Raw genomic sequence first — 20,353 nt, 5'->3', positions numbered from 1 at the left:
GACAGGGAAGAACAGAGGCATTTTTATTTCAAGCACTCATTTCAAAATGAGAACCGTAGCTATAGGGATGATTTGCGCTAAATTGAAGCTCTTAACAATCAACACACCAAACTTGCACTGAAATGTGAAAAAGATGGAATGAAAACAAATCCACAATACCGTCCCGCAAGACGTAGCCAAAACAAGCCTAAAAAAATTGCTAATCCTCAAAACACAAAACAAAAAATTCTCGGCCAATTTGTGAGAATGCCGGACAACGTAAATACGCCTGCTGTAGGCACGTTCAGAGAAGGGGGGGCTTTTCTCTAGTACAAAAACGATGTGAGCGCTGGAACAAATGGCCAAGGCCATCTCTCCAGAATGGGAGGCATTCGACTCCACAAGAGCGACCAACGACTCGCGTGCCATCCTTTGCATTATGTACAGAGAGGCGCTCCGCCGGGCGTGCCAAACATCTCCCGCAGCACGCACGGGCCCAATCGTTCCTGGCCGGCCCCCTTCAGCCACTGCCCGAGAGGCTTCAAAGTGAAAGGAAACAAGGAATGACAAGAAACGGCCGACCGCGCGTTGGGTGGCCGACATGCCACCCCCTGCGGAGAGCCTGGGAGAAGAAAGCAGGCCTCGGAGGGCATCTGTGCTTGGGCAAGCCTCAGTTCTGCAGGACCCGGCCCCTGCCCCAGTTGTGCCAGCCGCCGGCCCGGTCGTCTGCTCCTTCTCTCCGGGGTGTGGGTGCCTGCCCAAACCCGCTGGTGCCTCCTGCCCGGTTGGGGAAGTAGTGGTACCTGCACCGCAGGGTGCGGCAATGTGCAGCTTCAGTCGTGGGGGCTGCCACCAAACCCTCCCCACACACTGTGCATGCCCAACAAAAGTGCAAATCTTTGCCGCACACGCGGATGTGACCCAGACGCTAGGCACTCTCCAGCAAAGCTCCGCTTCCGTATTTCGGGTCCACGACACTCGTAAAACAGAGGAGGAGCCAAATGGTGCATGCCTACGAGTGATGTCCCGATGACAAAAGGAGAACTCACAAGATGCTGGGCACCTGCAGCAAGTTGCGTCCTCCAAATTCCTGCGGGTACTTGAACATGAGGAAGAAGTACAGGTGCCCCACCAGGATGCCAATCAGCTCGTACAGGCCGCTGCAATGCAAGTGCATGCCTCGAGTGCCACTCCATTTCCAAATTTACACAACGCTTCTAGACCAGCATTCGCCACAATGAGCTGCAGCACGCAACGACTGGCAACGAGGGTAGCTTAGTGAATTGTCCAGGCGCACATGCATGCCAGGTCGAAAGTAGCAAGGGGGCAAGAGCGAGAGTAGCAAGCTTGGCCGAAATTGGCTAAGCCTAGAATCCGAGTGTCTTCAACTACGCAATCACGATCAGCTGCTTTGTAGACATCATGGTGCGATTCATGTAGGCAGATGATGTCACAGTTCTCCAGCGTTTCCAGATGAAAATGCTCAACATTAGTCAATTACTCCAATTACTAGAGCTCTAAAAATCGCAAAATTTGGCGTGTACAGGGCGGCTTTTTTTAGGCTGTACAGACCGTTTATTAAAAAGCCGTCGAAGATGCACCAATGCGGCCTGGGCAGGGGAGTTGTTTGGTCAAAAGGGGACGATATAGGGAGCTAATCGTCACAACAAGTCCATTAATTAACTACATTTGTTAATTAACTTTTTAATTAGTCAAGATAAAACATGCTTCTAATTACGAACTTGCTGAGCGTCGTCAAAAACTATCCATCAGTCAATTAAAAAAAAAAAAACTAAAAAACCTGGAGAGCGTGGGAAGTGCGATGCTGCGCTAAAGGTGCCACTGGTGCAAAAGGCGCGAGGCTATGGGTGCAAGAAAGCACCCACGCAGGTTTTCCATCTTTTATCATCCATGTTTTTGCATGGATGATAAAACTGCACCTGCTGCACGAGAGACAACTTTAGCACGCTACCGTGATTAACACGCGCTTCAAAGCCTTCTAAAGTTTTCCGATAATGCTCAGCAAGTTTTTAAGCGGAACTATATGTTTATTTTCATTAATCGAAAAGTTAATGAACACATGTTTGTTAACTATCCGACTTCTTGTAAGAATTAGCCCCCTATATTATGTTTCCCTGGCTGTGTAACTCAGCTGTACAGAACACATTAGTATAGCTTTCGGGGCTTTTTTTAAAACAAATCTAAAACCTAAAAAAAAAAAACACCCTTTAAGTAGAGGAACACCGAAAGAATAAGGAACAGGTGGGACAAGAGACGACATACACTTTCTTTCATTAGCAACAGTACAATAAAGCCACAGCAACCTTTTTCCAAATCCCACCCCACAGTAAAAAACGAAAGAAGGAGTGGAAAGAGGACAGTCAAAGAAAGAATATCTTGAAAATCTTAGAACATTAAAAGAGAGGATGACCCGACAATAAAAACTACATTACTTTCTAAAATCATGACCAAATGGCTGTGTCAGTTCCGGAGACAAGAATGCAATCTCATCTAGAGTTAAAACGAGCGACCGAGCAGAAACATTGTTGTCGGCTTTGTTTGAAGCCGACAAAAGCTGAAGCCAACATTATTAGATTAGCACAGTTATGGACGCTGCTTGCCACGAGGAGCACCTCCCCTTCTGCCCCCACGAATCGCCTCCCATCGTTCGACGCGCCAGAAGGCTAACATAGTAACTGCAGTGTGTGCTATGGAATATACATGTTTCGAAGCAAAGCGTCTAGATGGCGTTCCACAGTACTCTATCGAACAAACAATTGGGAAACGAAAATCTAGATGGCGCTTCAAAAGACAGGAGGTGAACTGAAGCGAGTTGCACAACTAAGCTAATCTAGTAACGGTGGCCGAGGTCCGCGAAAATTCCAAATGATGTACCCAAGTCTTGTTTGTCCTTGTTTGTCAAATATATTGGTCCCCGCAACCCAATGGAATAGAATAAACTACACTCTTTTCGCACGGGACGAATTGGTTTGCGTGCTTGACAGCGCATTGCTGCGGCTTCTCATCATTGTTAACTCTTTTAGAGCCATTTTAAACGCATTCGGCAGGAAAACACAATGTTTGCATTGTACCGGGTGGCCTTGAAACAGTGTACAGAGCTGTGTGCACTGTTTCAAGTGTATCCTCTACATGCTGTGCGCCTGAAGGCACTGTTAAGCCAATGAGCCAACGCCTCAGTGATGAGTTTTGGAGGGGAAGTAGACTGCATACTCAACATGGTTGACGAGGTGGAGCACTCTTCCACCGCTGACACCTTTTGCTAGTACTACAATGCTGTAGCCGAAAAGCGGAGTCATACTGTCCAATGAAATAGTGCGGACGACCTGCAATATACCAACGAGTCATTTTGGTATCATGTGCAGATTGTTAACCGCCATTGTGAAAGCAGAACCGCCTCGAATGTTCGAGACGTACGAGCATTTGTTTGCTCTCGTTGTGGCACACGGGCATGACTTCACCCAGTTAGAAACAGAGTTCCGAGCATATCAGGCCTACACTGTGAAGGAAATCGTTGGACCGCTAATGTTCTGGAGATGGCACGCAAAAGAGTGGCTTATCCTTTCACGCTGTGCACTGTACCTATTGGGATTCGCCATATCCAGCGCGAATGTGGAAAGAGCATTCTCCATGTTTCGCGTTGTAAGTTGAAAGGAGCGTGCTGCAGTGAGTGAGAGCAACATTGGAAAACATGCCTGTATTTACCACAAGTTGTAAAAAGTCATCAATGCCACCGAAAAAGCAGAAAATATTGACTGCGTAATAAAAGTGTATCCGTATTTGACTGTCTTGTATTTCTGTACTTGAACATTACCTTTATAACAGATCAATATCATGCTGAAATTCTGAAAAACTGAATTATGTGTACAATAAAAAAAAACTGAATTCTGTGTGCAATAAAGAAACGCTCAGAAAAACCCAGAATTTGTCCAAAAATGTAAAACGCAGAACCCCAGTTCTAAAAAAGCATTTCTCCTAGACAGTAGGCACATTTTATCTAGTGAAGCGCCAGAGCCACCTCATAGATGGCGCCAGCGTGTAGTGAGAGGTCGTAGAGCCTTAATCGGTTCCTTCCAAACGGGGTCCCTGCTTTAGACAAGAGTGGGCACTCACCCGCCGCTGATGATCATGTTGAACGCAAACAGCACCCACGGCAGGTAGACCGCCTGAACAAAGGAAAGAGCCTCGCTGAGCCTCTCGTTGCACACACAGGTCCACGGGGACGCCACCCACCCGAAGCCTGTTTGCAAGGCCTCTTCAAATGCCACAGATGCCCTCTCGCACAACAAAGTGGGCTCCAGTGTTTGATGCCTAGTGCAGAGTCATGCTGCTTGTTGTATAAGACACTCGGGCCTTTGCTACTAGTCGCTCCAACGTATAAACAGAGTCCTTCGTTGAAAAGGCAGGTGACTTTGGTCATCGTCTAATGACACTGTTCCAATGTTGACAAACCAAGCGTGAAGTCTTCAGCATGCACGACCATACAAAAAACCTATTGGCAGATGTAACGACGGAAAGAGCTAAAAATTGCGCCAGGTAACATTTTCAAAGCATGTTTATATAAACGAGTACTTTCAGGTTTCCTTCTTGCACCAAGTACTGGGCCGGCTTACAAAAATTGGCGTCTTAGCCTGCGTGAAAGAAAGCCAGCTAAGCCTGGAGAGCGCTTGACACTTCACATGCGCTAGCTTCGCCAGTGCTTTGTCTCAGCTAAGACGCCGATTTTAGCAAGCCCATTTCGCAAATGCACCTTCCTGCAAGTGACATAAGGTTTCTTTGAGACAAAATGATGGCAAAAATGGTCACCCTAGTATTGTCAGTTCCAACACACCGCACATTACTGCAGAATGCACATAAGCACAAGTTCACTCACAGACACCGGCACGTGGCTGCGAGGTAGACGTCAACCACAGTTCCACTCCAAACAACTCCTTCCAAACCCCATCCTTCTAAACCCAGGGATGAAAAGTGGGGATTTGCCAATTCGTGCAGCTAATGGGCCCGTGAAGAACAAAAATATTGTATGCTAGAAAAGACTCAACCCAAGCTTTTTGTGCACAACACTGCAGTAGCGTGGCCTTGAAGTGTGCTGCTGGGCAAGTGGCTTGCAGTGATAATGGCGGCCACATAAGAGCGGTGGTATTTAATAAAATGTTGTTGATTGTTGGCTTACTATCTGAATTATCATAAGTGTCATACTTTGCGTCATTTTTATGACATACTAAAAACACTTTCCTTGCCACAAGTGGCATATGATAGTGTCTCATGTGAAAGTGATTTGAATATTGTTGTAACCATCACTATACCTGGTTTTTCTGAGGCAAAGGCGACGACCTCCAAGTTGAGTCTGATGTCCGTGCAAAAAACTCTAATGGCTGAGGAAATATTGCAGCGTGCATGACAGAGTTGCCAATGCACATGTCTGCTGTGCAGAGAGACGGGATTCTAACCCCGCTCAGCCAAGATCTTTCTTTTATAATCCTGTGCTCTCGTGAAAAGTTCCAGCTCATTCTTGGCTACCATCATTTGTCCTGGTTCGCAACATTCCTCAATTGGCAGAAAGAAAATGTGCAACAAAGGGCGATTTCTGCGAGAGGTTAGCACCGAGAGTGTGTATATTTAAAGGTGGGAGAATCGTCTTGGAAACTTTTCCAATTCTCTGGGATACCTCTCTGATGGCTAAGCTCTTCCAGCTCACCCCTGTTCTTTTCGTGCCACCATGGCATTACTTACAAAGAAACAACTGTGGAAACAAACATAGCACTCTCTGCAACGTGACATGAGAAACCCTCGCAAGGCTTCCCAAAAGGAACTTTTTTCCCTAAACTTCATGTCCAGAACCAACGACTGATTTCATCTTGTTCAACTTTTTGAAATACAATCAAGCAACGCTTGTACCTATAGTAAATGAACACTTTTTCAAACAACATAAATTGCAACGTAAAGTGCTCCTTCTTTGATGATCTTCAAACAACATGAAGTGCAACATAAAATGCTTCTTTGATGATCATTAACCATGTCCACGAAAGTTGCTATTATGTTCAACGAAAACACTGCAATTAAAGCTTGGCTTTTGCATGCAAAAAAGCCTTTTCCCGGGCGGAAAAAGCGATAACTGATACCCAAGTCCAGTGAGAAAAGTACAAAAGACACACAAATAAGCTGTTTCAGGTAGAGTTCCTGTATAGCTACCTACGGTAGCAGAGTTGCGCATTCAGCCTCGGCGCGTGGCCGTAGCGCCGGCTTTCCCGCACGAGCTGGATGCTTTGCTCCTCACGTGGCTAAATTTGGCGAATAGCGGCGCCGCCTGCGCATGGAAAACAGGAGAGGAGGAAAAGGAGGCGAAAAGCAGGGAAACATACGCCGGGGTAAGAGAAGCGTCGGCGGAGCGACCGTAAAGGTGGCTTTCTTGCACGCCAACGGATGCTTTGCTCCTCACGTGATGGATCTCGGCGAATAGCGGAGTGGCGGCGCGGGGAAAACAAATGCGCAACTCTGGCTCCCGTAGGGAGCCTATACAGGAACTCTAGTTTCAGGGGCCCTGTGGTGACATCTATGGAGCAAGGATGAAAATTGACAAACCCATCTGGGGAAGCTGAGATACATGAGGGAAACAGTGAACCCTTTGAGGCCATTTGGTGCCACCGTGGGCTCTCCCTTAGAAGGCCAGTTAGACTCACTCACCTTGAACTGAGTCCCAAACCAGAAGGACACAATAACGTCTTTGTTGAGTTGACACCAAACATAGAGCACACTCAGGACGAGGGGATCCATCAACAACTGGAGACAAACAGAACGAGAATTCAACAAAGTTTGGCCCTGCATCCGACACGTATCATCTGTATATTCATGCCTTGCAAATGACGTCATATGGCAACGTTCCAGCCGCCATTGCTCCTTAGCATTCCTGTGCCCATACCTTGTGCAGCCTACATTTGGCACCATTGAATTTGTTCTTCCCAGCAAGGCTTGCCAAAAGTCCATGGTGCCAAATGTATGCTGCAGACCGGAGCATGGTCCGGAGCAATGGGGGCTGATGTGACGTCAATGCAAGATATATATGTAAGCAAAAAAGAAGCACACACACAAATAGAATAAATGGAAGATCCTAGGCATATCTTCAAGTCAGTTGCAGTTCCAATGCATATGGCCCACTCTAATGAGCCCAGGGGGGCTATGTTGCACGTTTTGGACTCCCAGGAGACTAGGGAGAAGGAAGTGACGTCAACGATACAGCAAACGCAGATTGGATGTTTACAGAAGAAAACAAAATCAACATCCAATCTGCATTTGCTGCGTTGTTGACGTCACTTCCTTCTCCCTAATCTCCTGGGAGTCCAAAAAGCGCAACATAGCACCCCATGTTTTTCTGCTCTGGGAAAGCACGTCAATCGGCCCCCTTAGTCTGATGGTCACCGCAAGTTGAGGGCCATCAAGACACTAAAGGTGGACCAGAAAAGCCTCTCGTGCAGTTTGGCAGGCCTGGCAAGGGATGCAAAAACTCACCATGAGATCAGACAGCAGCGCTACAATCTGTCCAGTCACAAGTCAAGGGAACCAAGCGAGTTAGCTCACTACTGGCTACAGTTGCTAGCAGCCCGGCAAAGGATACTACTATACAGATCCAGTTGAAGAGGAGCATGAACAGGTAGTTTGCAGGATGGCCGTCGAAGAGCCCTGGAAGAGACAGGCAGTGAGCCCCCCGGGAGAGTGGCACCAGGGCGCAGCCCACCTGTCTCGAGGCGTATCGAATACGTGTAGAGGAAGTACAGGTTGACGAGGTAATGGAACCCCATCGGATAGAAGAACACCGCCGTGATGGGCCTCCATATCTGCACCAGAGAAGCCGGCCGGGATGAGGGCAGAGCCAGAGGGCCGCCCGCGCTCCCTTTAGCGCTCCCGGGGGCGCAAAGCGTTGTCCCAGAAGTCTCACCTGGAATTTCCTGACGAACAGGTCGTACGTGAGGACCAGGTACTGCGGACTGACGAGCCTGAAGCGGCCGAGGATGGGAAACACAACCGACAGGCCGAACCAATAGCGTGTGAACACCGGCAGACTGCGGAACCAGTCCGTGATTTCGGTCATTGTAACCAAGGCTGCTCACAAGTGCGCAGAACGGGCGTCCGTACAAAGGTGCCTGCTTTCCGGGTTAGAACCGCACACCGCTAAACCTACGTGTACTTCGCACGGATAAAGCTGCTATGAACCCCCATCAGCCGATGCTGATGTCAATGCCAGTGAGAAAGCCAAATCAGGAATGCGCAGCCGTAGCTGGCCGTAGCCTTCCCAAGTGAAGCGTACCAGGCACGTGATTTGTGACGTTTCTCCAGTGCCTACTCCCACCACTCCCGTAGAGATCATTTTCCGCCTAAAAAGTTCGATAGAAGGCGTTAGCTGTTTTCCACGGTGGCTAGGTAGCGTAAGCTACCGCCCAATCCAAAGGGCTCAGCCGGATTTATTTATCTTTTCATCAGTAAAAAGGATAGACATTTTGAATTTTTTTATGGCTTGGCATAAATTTCATTCATGTCGTGATTAGTTCTTAATATGATTTTAAAACTTTGAAAATATAAAATATGTTGACTCCTTCCAGTCCAATGAGAGCCAGACACTGAGAATGGCGAGAATGGGGAACATGATGACGTGAATTTTGCTGCGCGTGCTCGCGCCAAGGAGGGCTCGCACACACCGGGGGCTGCTGACTCATAAAAAAAAGATACTGCGCCGCTTATTATAGACACTGAAATGTTCGGTTCATCATCACTTTAAAGGGCCCTTAAAAAAAAAAAAAATGTTTTGTTTAAAAAGTTTGGTTGAAACACATCACGATCATCTGGTGGGCTAGTTGGTTGATCATATTGTTGAATACGACAGGAAGGAGAGATAAGGGAGACAGGATAGAGCGCTGAACACGCCTGTCAAAAAATAAATTTTACACGAAAAAAAAATTAGTGCATTATTGACGGCGTGAGACGCGATTTATGGGTAGTCACCTCCTTTCCACTTTTTTTTTTTTCTCGGCATTTCGGGCGCGTGGAGGAGAGGGGGATCGGCTTCGCCTTTACGACCGAGATAGGTCATTCCGGAATGACCCGTGACGTCATGAACTTCGCGCGCAGAATTTCAAAGAAATCTTTCGCCGTCAATATCGCTGTAAAATTTTTTTTTTTTTTCGCGTAGTTTATTTTTTGACACACGTGTCCTAACAGTAACCAGACTGTTCCAAAGCCATTTCCTCGAATGTCGGGCTGAAAAAGCAACACATTTCTCAATTCGTCTGGCAAAAAAACAGGTCGACGACCATAGTTTCCTTTCGGTAGCAGTGAAAACCCGCAGACACAGCTTTTTCCATTGGCAAGGTTTGTCTTGCCCTGGTCCTGCCAACATGGGTGGCATCAGAGAATCCAGTGAGTGTTTAGAACTGGATGGATAGATGAATGTTAATGGCTACACCCTTTGTAATGGGCGGTGGCTTGTGCCACCTAGCCTAACATTCTTCTCTGACCAAAATGGGCGTTGTGTTCTAGGCTGCCATGCATACGCCTGCCAGTGCCAGCATCGGTCCGTGACCGGGCTAACGACAACGCAACGAGAGCGTCTTCCGTGGACCTGTGGCCATCACTGCAAAGAAACCCTCTCGGTGTTCCCACTGAACACAAAGCCGTCTGTTAGACGTCTTGGCAAGACGTGATAGCCTAAGACGTCTTCAGTTATCTTGTAGCTGCCCCGTAGACTTCATAATGCTCCCCCTCGTTTGGGCTACAAGACGTCTCGCAAGGCATCTCCTAGACGTCTTAGAGACGGCTGCGAGACGCCCAAGAGACGAGTCGTCTTTTTGAGATGTCTTTTAGACGTCTTGGGTAGCCCAAGACGTCTCTAGCTTAGTCGAGCCGTCTCAAGCCGGCTACGAGACGTCTTGCGCTCAGTGGGGTTGTTTGTCGCTGTCTGCTTGTCAGAAATACAGCCATACATTATACTTTATTTTTACAGGCTGAATATTTTGCAAATTTTGCAAAGCGTGTTTAGCAAATATTTTGCGGTACAAAACTTTGCGATTTGGGCTGTCGTGAAGTTATTCCAGGGGATGACGTATTAGCGAGACCAATTTTGCGCACTACTTAAAATTAGGTCGTCGAGAATGTCACATTGTTTACGGTCGTCGAGATTACAACTAAATTTGACTGTGTGATGTAACCCATCAATTTCAGTACAAGAAGAAATGCAAGAGGGATTATGAATCAGCAAGTGCATTCTTTATTATTTAAAAACAAAAAAATTAGGCACAGCAGTGGACCTGCTTTACTGTACATGGGGCTTGCAAAGATTGGTGTCCATTTGCGATCCATCCTCGCATCCCAGGGCAGCATCAGGTCATGCTAGAAGATGTGGAAGATGGCAGTGAAAGGCCCAAATTAGCATCAATGTAGACTACAGGGCACTAGAATGGCAATGCCTATCACTGCACTCAGGGGCATAGCTAGGGGGGGGGGGGGGGCTTATGGGGCTTCACCCCCCCCCCCCCCCCCCGAAATCCAGCCAAATTAGCATCAATCTACACTACAGGGCACTAGAATGGCATGGCAATGTCTGCTAACTGCACTCAGGGGCGTAGCCAGGGGGGCGGGGGGAGCTTATGAACCCCCCCCCCCCCCGCCCCCCTGAAATCCAGCCAACCCTATAATATACACATGCATTTTGACCCCCCCCCCCCCCTCCGCACCCCAAGCCATGGACATCGCAGCCACCTCAGCCCCTCCCTCTCCCCCCCCCCCCCCCCCGGCATTTGGGGAAGAAAGGAAACCCCCTCCACCCCCCCCCCCCCCCCAAAAAAAAAAATTCCTGGCGATGTTATTGATTGCACTGGGATTCAGTGTTGTATCAAAGTACATATAAAAATACTGGAAGTAAAGTACAAAGTAAACGGGAGGTTTCAAGTAAACTAGTACATACATTGGCTGCAATGTACTCAGTAAAATACTGCATACACAATGTACTTTCAAAGTGAAGTACTTTCTTAACAACCCTTCGTGGTGCACTTTAATTCTATTCTTTTTTTATATAACTGGTACGCATTAATTCGGGGGTAACCGGGAGTGTATCAGTTATTTTCAGAAATGGAGGCAAATGTTGGACAATGTCAAATGCCCACAGAGTAGTTTTCATCTCGCTGGCAAGCTATTTCACACAATAAGCTTATAAGGCACTATTCGTATCTTCCTTAGAGCCACCATTACTTCCCTCCCAGCATTTCTTCAAAGTTGACAAAACATCATTTTGCGACACAAATTTAACGAGACTGTATTCGGTGAACATACTTTGAAGCCGGGAATCATACTTTTCTCGGAAAGTACCAGGAGAAAAAATACTTTAAGTACAAGCAGATAGTGAGAGATTGTATTTGTAAGTCTATGGTGCAATGCACTCAAAGTACTTCCCAACATCACTGTGATCACTGGCCTCAGAGAGAGACTAAAAAAAATTACATGTAGCCATTCTTTTTTAAAGGGACACTGGCAACCACGACAATCTGTTATTTTTTTTTTGCCAGGCGAATCATTACTGTGTATGAAGACTACCCAATCACAGTGATGTGATTGGCCTAAGACGTTTTGGAGCACCTTTCGGAGCAGCCAAAACATTGCTTTGGAGCAGCAAAAGTGGCTTTTGGAGCAGCCAATACAGTGTTTTGGAGCAGTAAACGTGGCATTTCCAGTGGCCAGAACAGTGTTTCGGAACAGGAAAAAGTGGCTTTTGGAGTAGTTATTCTTAGAAAAATAAAAATATTTGCTTTAAGTGCTCAACAAATGAAGAGCACTTTGCTCGCCAAAATAAACAAATTATGGTCAACTAAGACCACCTAGGATTCTTTCAACATGTTAAGGGGGGACATGGCCTCGGAATTCAAATATTTCTGAAAAAAATGTTTTTTTCAAAAATGATATGTTTATGTTCATTAACTTCAAAAGAATGGTTTCAGAAACTTTCATTTATAAACATGCAGGATTCATCTCACAATAAATTATTTTCGACAGGTCGGCAGCCCTCCGAGTCAGCAGGGAGCAAGTTTTTTGTGTTTTCTATTTAGTGCTGCTTCATACTTATTTAACATAGCCAGAACATCTTGCCCCTATTGGAAGTGCCATTTACTCTAGATTTAGCCCGTAGAAGCTTTCCAAGTTTACAAGTATCAATGGCCAGGAAAACCCAATACATCCAAACAGAAAAAATTCTGAAAATTTGGTATGGGCAATCTTATTGGTTGAGACCAGAAATAGGGTTTACGATTGGTCATTCCCGGTGACGTGATATTGTGTCATCTTCAGTAACACTCTTTTACAGTATCTTCCACTTCAGATCCTATTCCTGCTTTGCTGCTCTTGTTTAGTGCGATTTGCCTCTTAGTTCTTGCCAGTTTATCTGTCAAGGTATGCCTGCTACAAAAGCTAGCATGCCCTCAAACAACACAAACTGGTAGCTATTGCCAGGGGAACAAGGAAGTCATAAAGAGGAATGTGCTAACATCGCACCAGGTGAATTTCACCTACCTCGGTCTCACAGAAAAGTAAGAAACCTAAAGTTGAAACTTCAACTGCATTTTTCTCAGTTTCACTTTTTGGCAGGAAATGTGGTATGAGGAAATGTATCATTGGACATTTTGAAAGTGTAAAGATTTCATTCAGTGGTGTCCTGGGCTGAAATTTTCTGAGGAACAAGTTAAGGTACTCATAATCTCAGAATGCTAAATTCTTCACGACAAAAACTGAATATTTTAAAATGCAGAAATTTGTGAAAATCATTTGCTCTTTTTGAATGTCATTGTTTTTCTCTAGAATTGCATTTTCTACAAGTAATTTTCACCTTAACTTGCACTACGGGTATTCTACTTCACATTAAACCAAACATTTTATGGATTGCAATTATTATTTTTCTAAAATACATTTCCTAATAAAGCAACTTTTTTCTGGAGCTTGTTAAGCATAGTATGTTGTAGAGTTGGCCTATAAGACTGAAACTTTAGATGTCATCAATCCTAATGGGGTTCAATTCACCCTGAAAGTTTGAATCAATTTGGGACAATGGTTCAAAAGTTGACCCTCCCAGGCCATCCCCCCTTAACTGAAATGCCAATGACATGACACATTTTGCAATGCTTCAGTTAAATGATACATATATACCTATGTACCCGCTATAAATAAAAAAGAACCAATGAACATATTAAATTTATTTGAAAATGACCGGCTTATTAGTAAAATATCAAAGCATAAAGTTGACTAGTTATACAATATAATAAACTGAAGCAGTCTCTGACTGATGAAACACGTAGCTGCCCCAGTGCAATGCGAAACTGTACACATGAAAAAGGCGCAGAGCAAGTAGCGGGTGCTTTTCCTTTTGCTTTTCGGAACTTTCTGCAAGTCTGCTGCAAGCCTTGCTTTGGCTTCGGCAAGTAATGAATGTCCACTTTCAATGTCTCCAAAGAGACATTGAGACATCCCACAAGTGTACAGTGCTGTAGGCATTGCCGAGCCATTCCAAACAACCCCTTGCCACCGTTTTACTGGTTCGTTCTCGACGTGCCAGAATTTCGTCAAAAGCAAGCAAATGTAAAGCAATGGATTGCAAGCGGCCCGGCTGTGCCTCTGTCGTGCAATCATATTCGCATGCACGTGAGGGAAACTTCGCCAGCTTGCAGTTGCACGCACTTCGTCGCGCGAGTGGAGACAGCTGTTCGATCAAAACCAAAACCATACCAATCCGCTCCGTCGCCGACAGATTCAGACGGTACAGCATACGACAAAAACAGTCCAACGGTGCGTGCTTGCCAGGCCGGCAGGCGAGGTACAAGCTAAACACACACAAAAAAAGAACCTGAGCGTATCGATGCAAGACACTGCCAGACAGGGTCGAAAAGTTCTTGGAGCGCGTTTTGCAACGGCAGAACTCGAGACAAACAAGTGCGTTGTGCGGGTTCAGCGTGCAGACATTTCCTTTTTCGCTTTAGCTCACTTCTCTTCGACTTTCTTTCGCGGCAAACTTTTGACGTACGAGGGTCCCTCTCAGAAGAAAGCTCAACGAGAGAAACCTAGGCAATCAATACTTTGACACAGCAGTCTTTGAGCTAAAGAGGGATTTTTGTACTAGCGTTATGATTTCAACAAGAACAGGAATGTTGATTGTTTCAGTTTAGAAAGCGCCATATCTGCAGCGATGTGGGGACGGCAACACCCGACGTCATGCAACCACGGTGACTGGTAGGCAGGGACCAAATATGGTTTTCCCACGGCCGTTCCTTCTAAGAGCGAGTACTTCAAGCTCACAAAGTAAAGCACCGTTCACACATAAGCAACCGAGTAAAGGCCCGTTCACACTCTTGCAACCGAGAGAGACCAGACCGGTTTTTAAGCCTCTTCGTCGTAGGACCTGTTCCGCTGCAGTGCATCCGGTCCTAAGACGTCGCAAGAGGCTTAAAACCAGTCTGGTCTCTCTCGGTTACATATGTGTGAACGGCGCTTAACTCCCACCTCGCAAAAACATAGTTTCATTTCACAACACGACGGCATGGCTGGTACCCGGGAAGCTAGCGTCGGAGCGTCCGCACAGGCTTGCATCTATCGTTACAAACATTTTAAAAAAGACGCGAGACGAGACCCACGAGAGTGCGAAACGAGAGATGGCAAGAAAAACCGTGCAAGACCAGATGGACAATTGATGCAAGGTGCTCTGTGTCGGGTGGCTGCTTGCGTCACCTAGCTCACGGTACAATCGCCGACCGATTATTCGGACTTCGCTGGGACCGAAAAAACGTCCGAATAATAGAGCAGTCCGAAAAATCAGCAGATTGAAAAACCTGCCTTTATTACTTCCAAGTGGGCTTAAAAAAGCCGTAAATAGTGGCTTGGTTCAGGTTACGCCTGCGTGCCTTGTTTTAGGTTACGCCTCCGTTTCCGTTCGACAGCTTTCTGTTAGCTTGAGAATCGCTGCCTTCTTTTCTAGCGTTATGGTCGAGTAGCAGAAGAACAAATGGGGAAATGACGTCCAAGCCAGCGTTGTCCGAACGAGATCAGAGGCGCAAATCCAAGAGCGCAAAAAGGCGACTGGTGACGCGAAGGAACGAAAAACAAAGCAAAATGATAATAATGATGATGATGATGACGTGCAGCTAAATGGGAAAAAAAGGGCTAGCATAGCGTCACCTAGCGGTAGGACTCGGGAGTGCTCAAGTAACGCTGCCAAACCAAGCCAATCCATTGGCAGCCAACATAGAATTCAAAACGGCCGCTTCTCGACGGTGTTTTTTGCTGATCGCTTGCGACAATTTTGTCAGAATAATCAAACTTTCATACTTCACGCTGTCCAAAACATTGGTCGTGAATATACACTATTTCTATGGGGTAAGTCACGGTTCCGCCTTTAGGTCCGAAATATAGAACAAGTCCAAATTATCGGAGTCCGAAAAAACTGTTGGCAACTGTACTGAGTTTCGTTTCGATTTTGAAAGGCGACCGAAATTGCTCCTTTGGCGCAGGCTTGGCGCAGATTACCCATATTTCGGAAAAATGTAGCAGGATGTATCAGGGTTAGACCCATGGCGCAGTTTGGTGCAGCAATCACATCACTGCAATCAATATTTTACTAAAGCGTCGCATACATTTTTTATGTTTTCCAGCGTAAAAAGGTGGAATAAGCAGTGACCCAGTTGAAACCTAGTCGAGTGCAAACACGCTCCAATGCAGACCGGAAGTTTGTCTGCTTCTTTTGCAGAGTTTGTGGTGATGTCAGAAAGCCCAGCTCTGATTGGCTCTGATTAGGAGGGTAGGGGGTAGACCTCAAGGCAGCTTGCTTATAGGTCTACCCACCATCTTTCAATCGGAGCCAATCAGAAGTCGATGTCTTTCTGATGTCACCGCGACTCTTGCTCAAGAAGCAGACGACTTGCTCTCCGCATAGCTATGGTAAAAGCAGTCACCGGTACAGTTCTGCTAGAATGGAAAGTGGTCACGGTTTATAACTTCCCTTCTATGTATCCTACAATTACAGTAGAACCTCAATAATTCAATCTCGGTTTATTTGAAATCGCAGATAATCAGAAATTTCCACGGTCCCATGACTTCTCATTAAAATACAACCGGATAATATGAGCGCTCCGCGCGTGCCTACCCAATTAATTCGCTGATTTGGTCTACTCCGGCTCAATGTTTAGTTGCTAGGTGGCGCCAGTTGGCGTCCAGATTCGGAAGCAAAAAAAAACATGGCCTTCGCTGCTCCGTTTCCTGCGTTTTCTGTATCCTGGTTCATGCACTTAGTAGTCCCTTTGTTTTTCGGGGCTTGGGCAGGTGTTGGGTAGGCTTAGTTGCTCTCGCCTCACGTGGAGTTTATGATCGGATCGGTGTCGGTCATCGTTGTTCTTGTTGCTGCGCCGCTGTGGTTCGGGCCGTTACGAGCTGCACAGGCCAAAGACGCCAAAGTATGAATCCTTAACCTCGAAGCAAAAGATTTGCCTCATCGAAGAAGCAAACAAATCGACGTGCTCAAAAACAAAGCTCGCGGAGAAGCACCAGGTGCCAATCTCCACACTTTGCACCATTCCGAAGAACCAAGCAGGGATCATTGAGGCGTACAGCAAGACGCACTCTGCAAAGCGTTCGCAAATTCAATTCCCCACATACCCGGACATCAGAGCTGCCCCGATAACCTAGCCCCAGAATGCCACCGCAGCTCACCTTCCAGTCGACGACACGATTTTCCGAAAGAAGGTCAACGATTTAGCTTCGAAACTTGGACACGAAGAATTCAAGTGCAGCAACGGATGGTTTTCTCGCTTCAAAGAACTGAACAACTTGACATTCCTTACGGTGTGTGGTGGTGTGGCAGCAGCGCGGACAAGACTGTTGTCAAAGACTGGATAAAGGACACCTAGGCTCCACTTCTTAGCAAGTACAGCGCAGAGGACGTCTACAATCTGGACGAAGCAGCTCTTTCTTACAAGATGCTTCCTACAAAAACGTAAGCAGCGAAAGACACCGACGTCATAGGACGGAAACGGGCAAAAGATAGGATCCACAGTCTAGAATAGTGCAGACATGACGGGCGAACACAAGCTGCCCCTCCTGGTCCTAGGAAAAGCAGAGAAGCCACGACGATTCAAGAATGCTCGGCTTCCACCGGCCAATGAACCCGTCTACCAAAACAACCAGAAAGACTGGGTCACAGCAGCCATCTTCAAAGAGTATGTATATCTCCATGATCGAAAGTTGGCCGCAGCAGGACGAAAAGTTGTTTTCGTCGTTGGCAACTGTCCCGGCCATGGTGACATTCAGAACCTCCAAACGATCAAGCCGGCCTTCCTCCCCCCGAACACGACGTCCATCTCGCAGCCAATGGACCAAGGAGTTATTCCTCATACGCGGAAGATCTATCGCTACCACCTTTTGAAGCTGCTGTTACTCTGCTACGACAAGGGCCATTTATCTTCTCGGGGCTATATGCCTGATTGTGGATGCGTGGAAACAGGTGAAGTCATCAAGAGGTGCTTCGAACACTCTGGATTTTCGAAGGAACGACCGGCCGTGGAGGATACCACGGATGCCGCCAGTGCTACTGCCAGTGTTGTCCCTGGGGTTGATGATGAGGGAGACGAGCTTTGCTCCCGCATTAAGGACAGGGACGGTGAGTTGGTCGGCATCAGGTTCACCGAGTACTTAAACATGGAACAGAATGAGCAAACCTGCTACGCGGACCTTGAGAGCGAAATCACTGACCGTGGGACGACAGAGATTGACGGCGATGATGAGCCGCCTTGGGCACCTGCTCTAGGGGAAGTTATACAATTGCTGAAAGTTGTCCGCAGCTTCGTGAAATGTAACGGCGGCGATTCTAAGATGTTGCGCCTAGTTAGCCTTCTTGAAAACATGACGTTCGGCGCCACTAATTACAGAACGCGGCAGTCCAATAACAACCACAGCGACGACTACTTCGGGTGATGTTCTCTCGTTTTGACCAGAGGCTCTGGTTTTGACTACTCGTCTTGAATAAAATGTTTCCCTAAAGATTCAAGGCTTCACACACAATTTATGGTAGTTTTCTTTCGTTTTTAGATAATTAGCAAATCCGCATAAATCGGATCTTTTTCACCGTCCGACTGACTTCCAATTAATAAGGTTCCACCGTATAAAGTTAATGTCAAATTAAAGAGCTGTTTTTCAATCATACTTTAATGTCCCAATATTACGATAATTTTTACTTGTTAGTTAATTAATCGGCTTTTAATAGAATGCTCGGCGAAATCTCCGCGGAGGACAGACGGCAGGGCGGAAAGTGGGTCACCTCTCGATGAGGGAGGCCTTCATGGTGGTCGTGATGGCCGCCGGGGTGGCCTCGTTGAGCCTGAAGACGCTCTCCACCACGGACAGCTCCGTGCTGGTGGTGTCCATGCCGCAGAAGGCACACCAGTCGTTGACCACCATGCCCGCCCCCACCACGTCGCTGCCGCGGTTCACCGTGCCGGCCTGCGGTCGGGAAGAGTTAGTCTCCCGCCTTGCAGAGCAAGGGTTGTCTACGTACCACCAGAGGGACCTGGAGCAGAGAAGACAGCTCTCCCTGGTCCTCGACCGAAGTCCTCGGATGGACCTGGGAACAGCCAACAGAGAACCCTGACAGCAGGCCCGTCTATACAATGGATACTTCGGCTGGCGCTAGTTTCAAATGGACCTTTTTCATGTAAAGGTGGCGGTGGATGTACCAACCAGAGGTGGTCCAAGGGACCAGCTTTACCAACTCTTATGCCCTTCCATCTTAGCACCGACTGGAGTCACTCAATCTTCCCAGGGTACCCAAACTCCCAGGCTCCATGGCACCAAAATAAACTCTCAATCTTTTTTTTTTTTTTTTTTTTTTTTATTGTGGGCATTACTTGCATTTAGAAAGCATGTTTTTGAGTAAAAGCAAAGAAAAGCTTTTTTTGTAGGAACGTTTATTGGAGATCAGTTCAGAATCGCAGAACGTGATGTTTTCATAAAATTTTCGTTTACGAGCCCTTCCAGCACAATTAATATAGTGAAACCCATTTATAACGAACAGCAGGAAACGCTACGATCAGTTCGATATAGCAAGTAGTTCGATATAGCAAAACCCATTTACAAATCCCAGCTACGACTTTCCCGACGATTAAATATCGATCTTTAAATCGCTGCAGCCACCCAGATCCAGTGGTGAAGGCCTCAACGTTCAGGAGGGATGCAAAATCTCTAGCCTTGCTTTGCAACGTTGGTCCGGAGACCGGCAGGTTCCGCACACGAATGTCCAAAAACCATTGGTACAGCGCTTTTTCCACCTTGTCGTACACCGGCTTGCAGATGCGCCTGCTGTCCGCGTTTGGCCGTTCACGGGCCTTGTCTCAGATGGCAGACTTGTTTTTAAAAATTGTACTCAGCGTACTTCTGGGGATCTTGTAAGCGGTGGCAACGTCTGATTTCTTTTCGCTGTGCTCCACACGACTGATGATGTCGACTTTGTCGGAAAGTGGCAGAGCCTGCCGCTGCTTCGTCGTCATTTCAGGTGCGAACTAGCTGGCCCGCACAGTGAACAGAAAGTGCAATGGGTCACGAAAGACGACAACAACGACTAAATTAACGAGAAGAAAGGAGGGAGGGAGAGAGAGAGCTTTGCCTGTGGTTGACGCTTTCAACGGCATGTGACAATGTTATGGAATATGAAATGCGATAGGCTTATTGCCTCTTGGGGCGTGACGTGTGAAGCCCCAAGTGAACGCGCAAGGTGAGGAGGGTCAAACTAGAGTGCCTTCAAGTTCTCTTCGGCGGGACATGAAGGCCCCCTAGGTCAAACTAAAGTGACTTTAGGTGAAACAGGGTGTGAAGGGAGAGGAGGCGAGAGCTTCTCTTTCTTTCTCATCCCTTCGCTTCCGCCTTGTAACAATGCGCAAGAAAAAAAATTTTTTTTTTTGCTTATGTTCGTTTTTTAATTGCTTTTCTTCGTAAGCAACCGCTTTGCACTTAAATTTTTTTTTTTCTGTGCCCTTCGGAATCGCTTTTCTTTGCTTATTTTTGTTTGCAGCTCGAGCTTTTGGAATTTTTTTTTCTTTCCTATACTTTTTCAGGCGAAGGCATTGGCTGAAAGATGATTGTTTGCGCGTTTTTGGAAGCTTTCCCAGGGGAAAAAAGTTTGATATAGCCAATATGTTGTTCGTTATAAAAAGTACTTTTTACATACATTTTGATTTAAATTTTTCGTGAGTTCGATATCGACAATAATTCGCTGTATGTGGGTTTGTCCTAAACGGGTTTCACTGTACTGTTCTTACACAACCACGTCTGACCGGTGATTTCGGGTAGCGTGTCC

General features: G+C 46.6%; 2 protein-coding genes across 2 annotated transcripts in view; both read right to left on the bottom strand.

The window, feature by feature from the left end:
• Positions 1–8,334, bottom strand: LOC8034250 (derlin-1). The gene is made up of 8 exons (XM_029992446.4): positions 7,931–8,334; positions 7,730–7,829; positions 7,610–7,674; positions 7,504–7,530; positions 6,682–6,777; positions 4,111–4,163; positions 1,029–1,139; positions 1–782 (listed from the first exon to the last, which is right to left on the bottom strand). The coding sequence occupies exons 1-8, from the start codon at positions 8,081–8,083 to the stop codon at positions 650–652; spliced, it is 738 nt and encodes a 245-aa protein (XP_029848306.2). The 5' UTR covers positions 8,084–8,334; the 3' UTR covers positions 1–649.
• A 1,895-nt stretch (positions 8,335–10,229) lies between these two features.
• The window catches only part of LOC8034251 (eukaryotic translation initiation factor 6), a 35,913-nt gene continuing 25,789 nt past the window's right edge, over positions 10,230–20,353 (bottom strand). Inside the window, exons 5-7 of the mRNA XM_029992447.4 lie at positions 18,560–18,625; positions 18,323–18,504; positions 10,230–10,374 (exon numbers count right to left, since the gene is read on the bottom strand). Of these exons, the coding sequence (XP_029848307.1) occupies positions 10,365–10,374; positions 18,323–18,504; positions 18,560–18,625 (258 nt within the window). The 3' untranslated portion in view covers positions 10,230–10,364. The remainder of the gene's footprint in view (positions 10,375–18,322; positions 18,505–18,559; positions 18,626–20,353) is intronic.

The sequence above is a fragment of the Ixodes scapularis genome, unplaced genomic scaffold, assembly GCF_016920785.2.
Source record: "Ixodes scapularis isolate PalLabHiFi unplaced genomic scaffold, ASM1692078v2 PGA_scaffold9__187_contigs__length_104089568, whole genome shotgun sequence".
Classification (NCBI taxonomy): domain Eukaryota; kingdom Metazoa; phylum Arthropoda; class Arachnida; order Ixodida; family Ixodidae; genus Ixodes; species Ixodes scapularis.
This window is presented reverse-complemented; position numbering and strand designations above follow the sequence as displayed.

Coding starts and splice junctions, on each gene's coding strand:
- LOC8034250 (XM_029992446.4), bottom strand. CDS start 8,083: ATGACCGAAATCACGGACTGGTTCCGCAGTCTGCCGGTGTTCACACGC. Junction 7,830..7,930: donor TGTTCGTCAGGAAATTCCAG/GTGAGACTTCTG, acceptor TCTCTGGTGCAG/ATATGGAGGCCCATCACGGC. Junction 7,675..7,729: donor TTCGATACGCCTCGAGACAG/GTGGGCTGCGCC, acceptor TGTCTCTTCCAG/GGCTCTTCGACGGCCATCCT.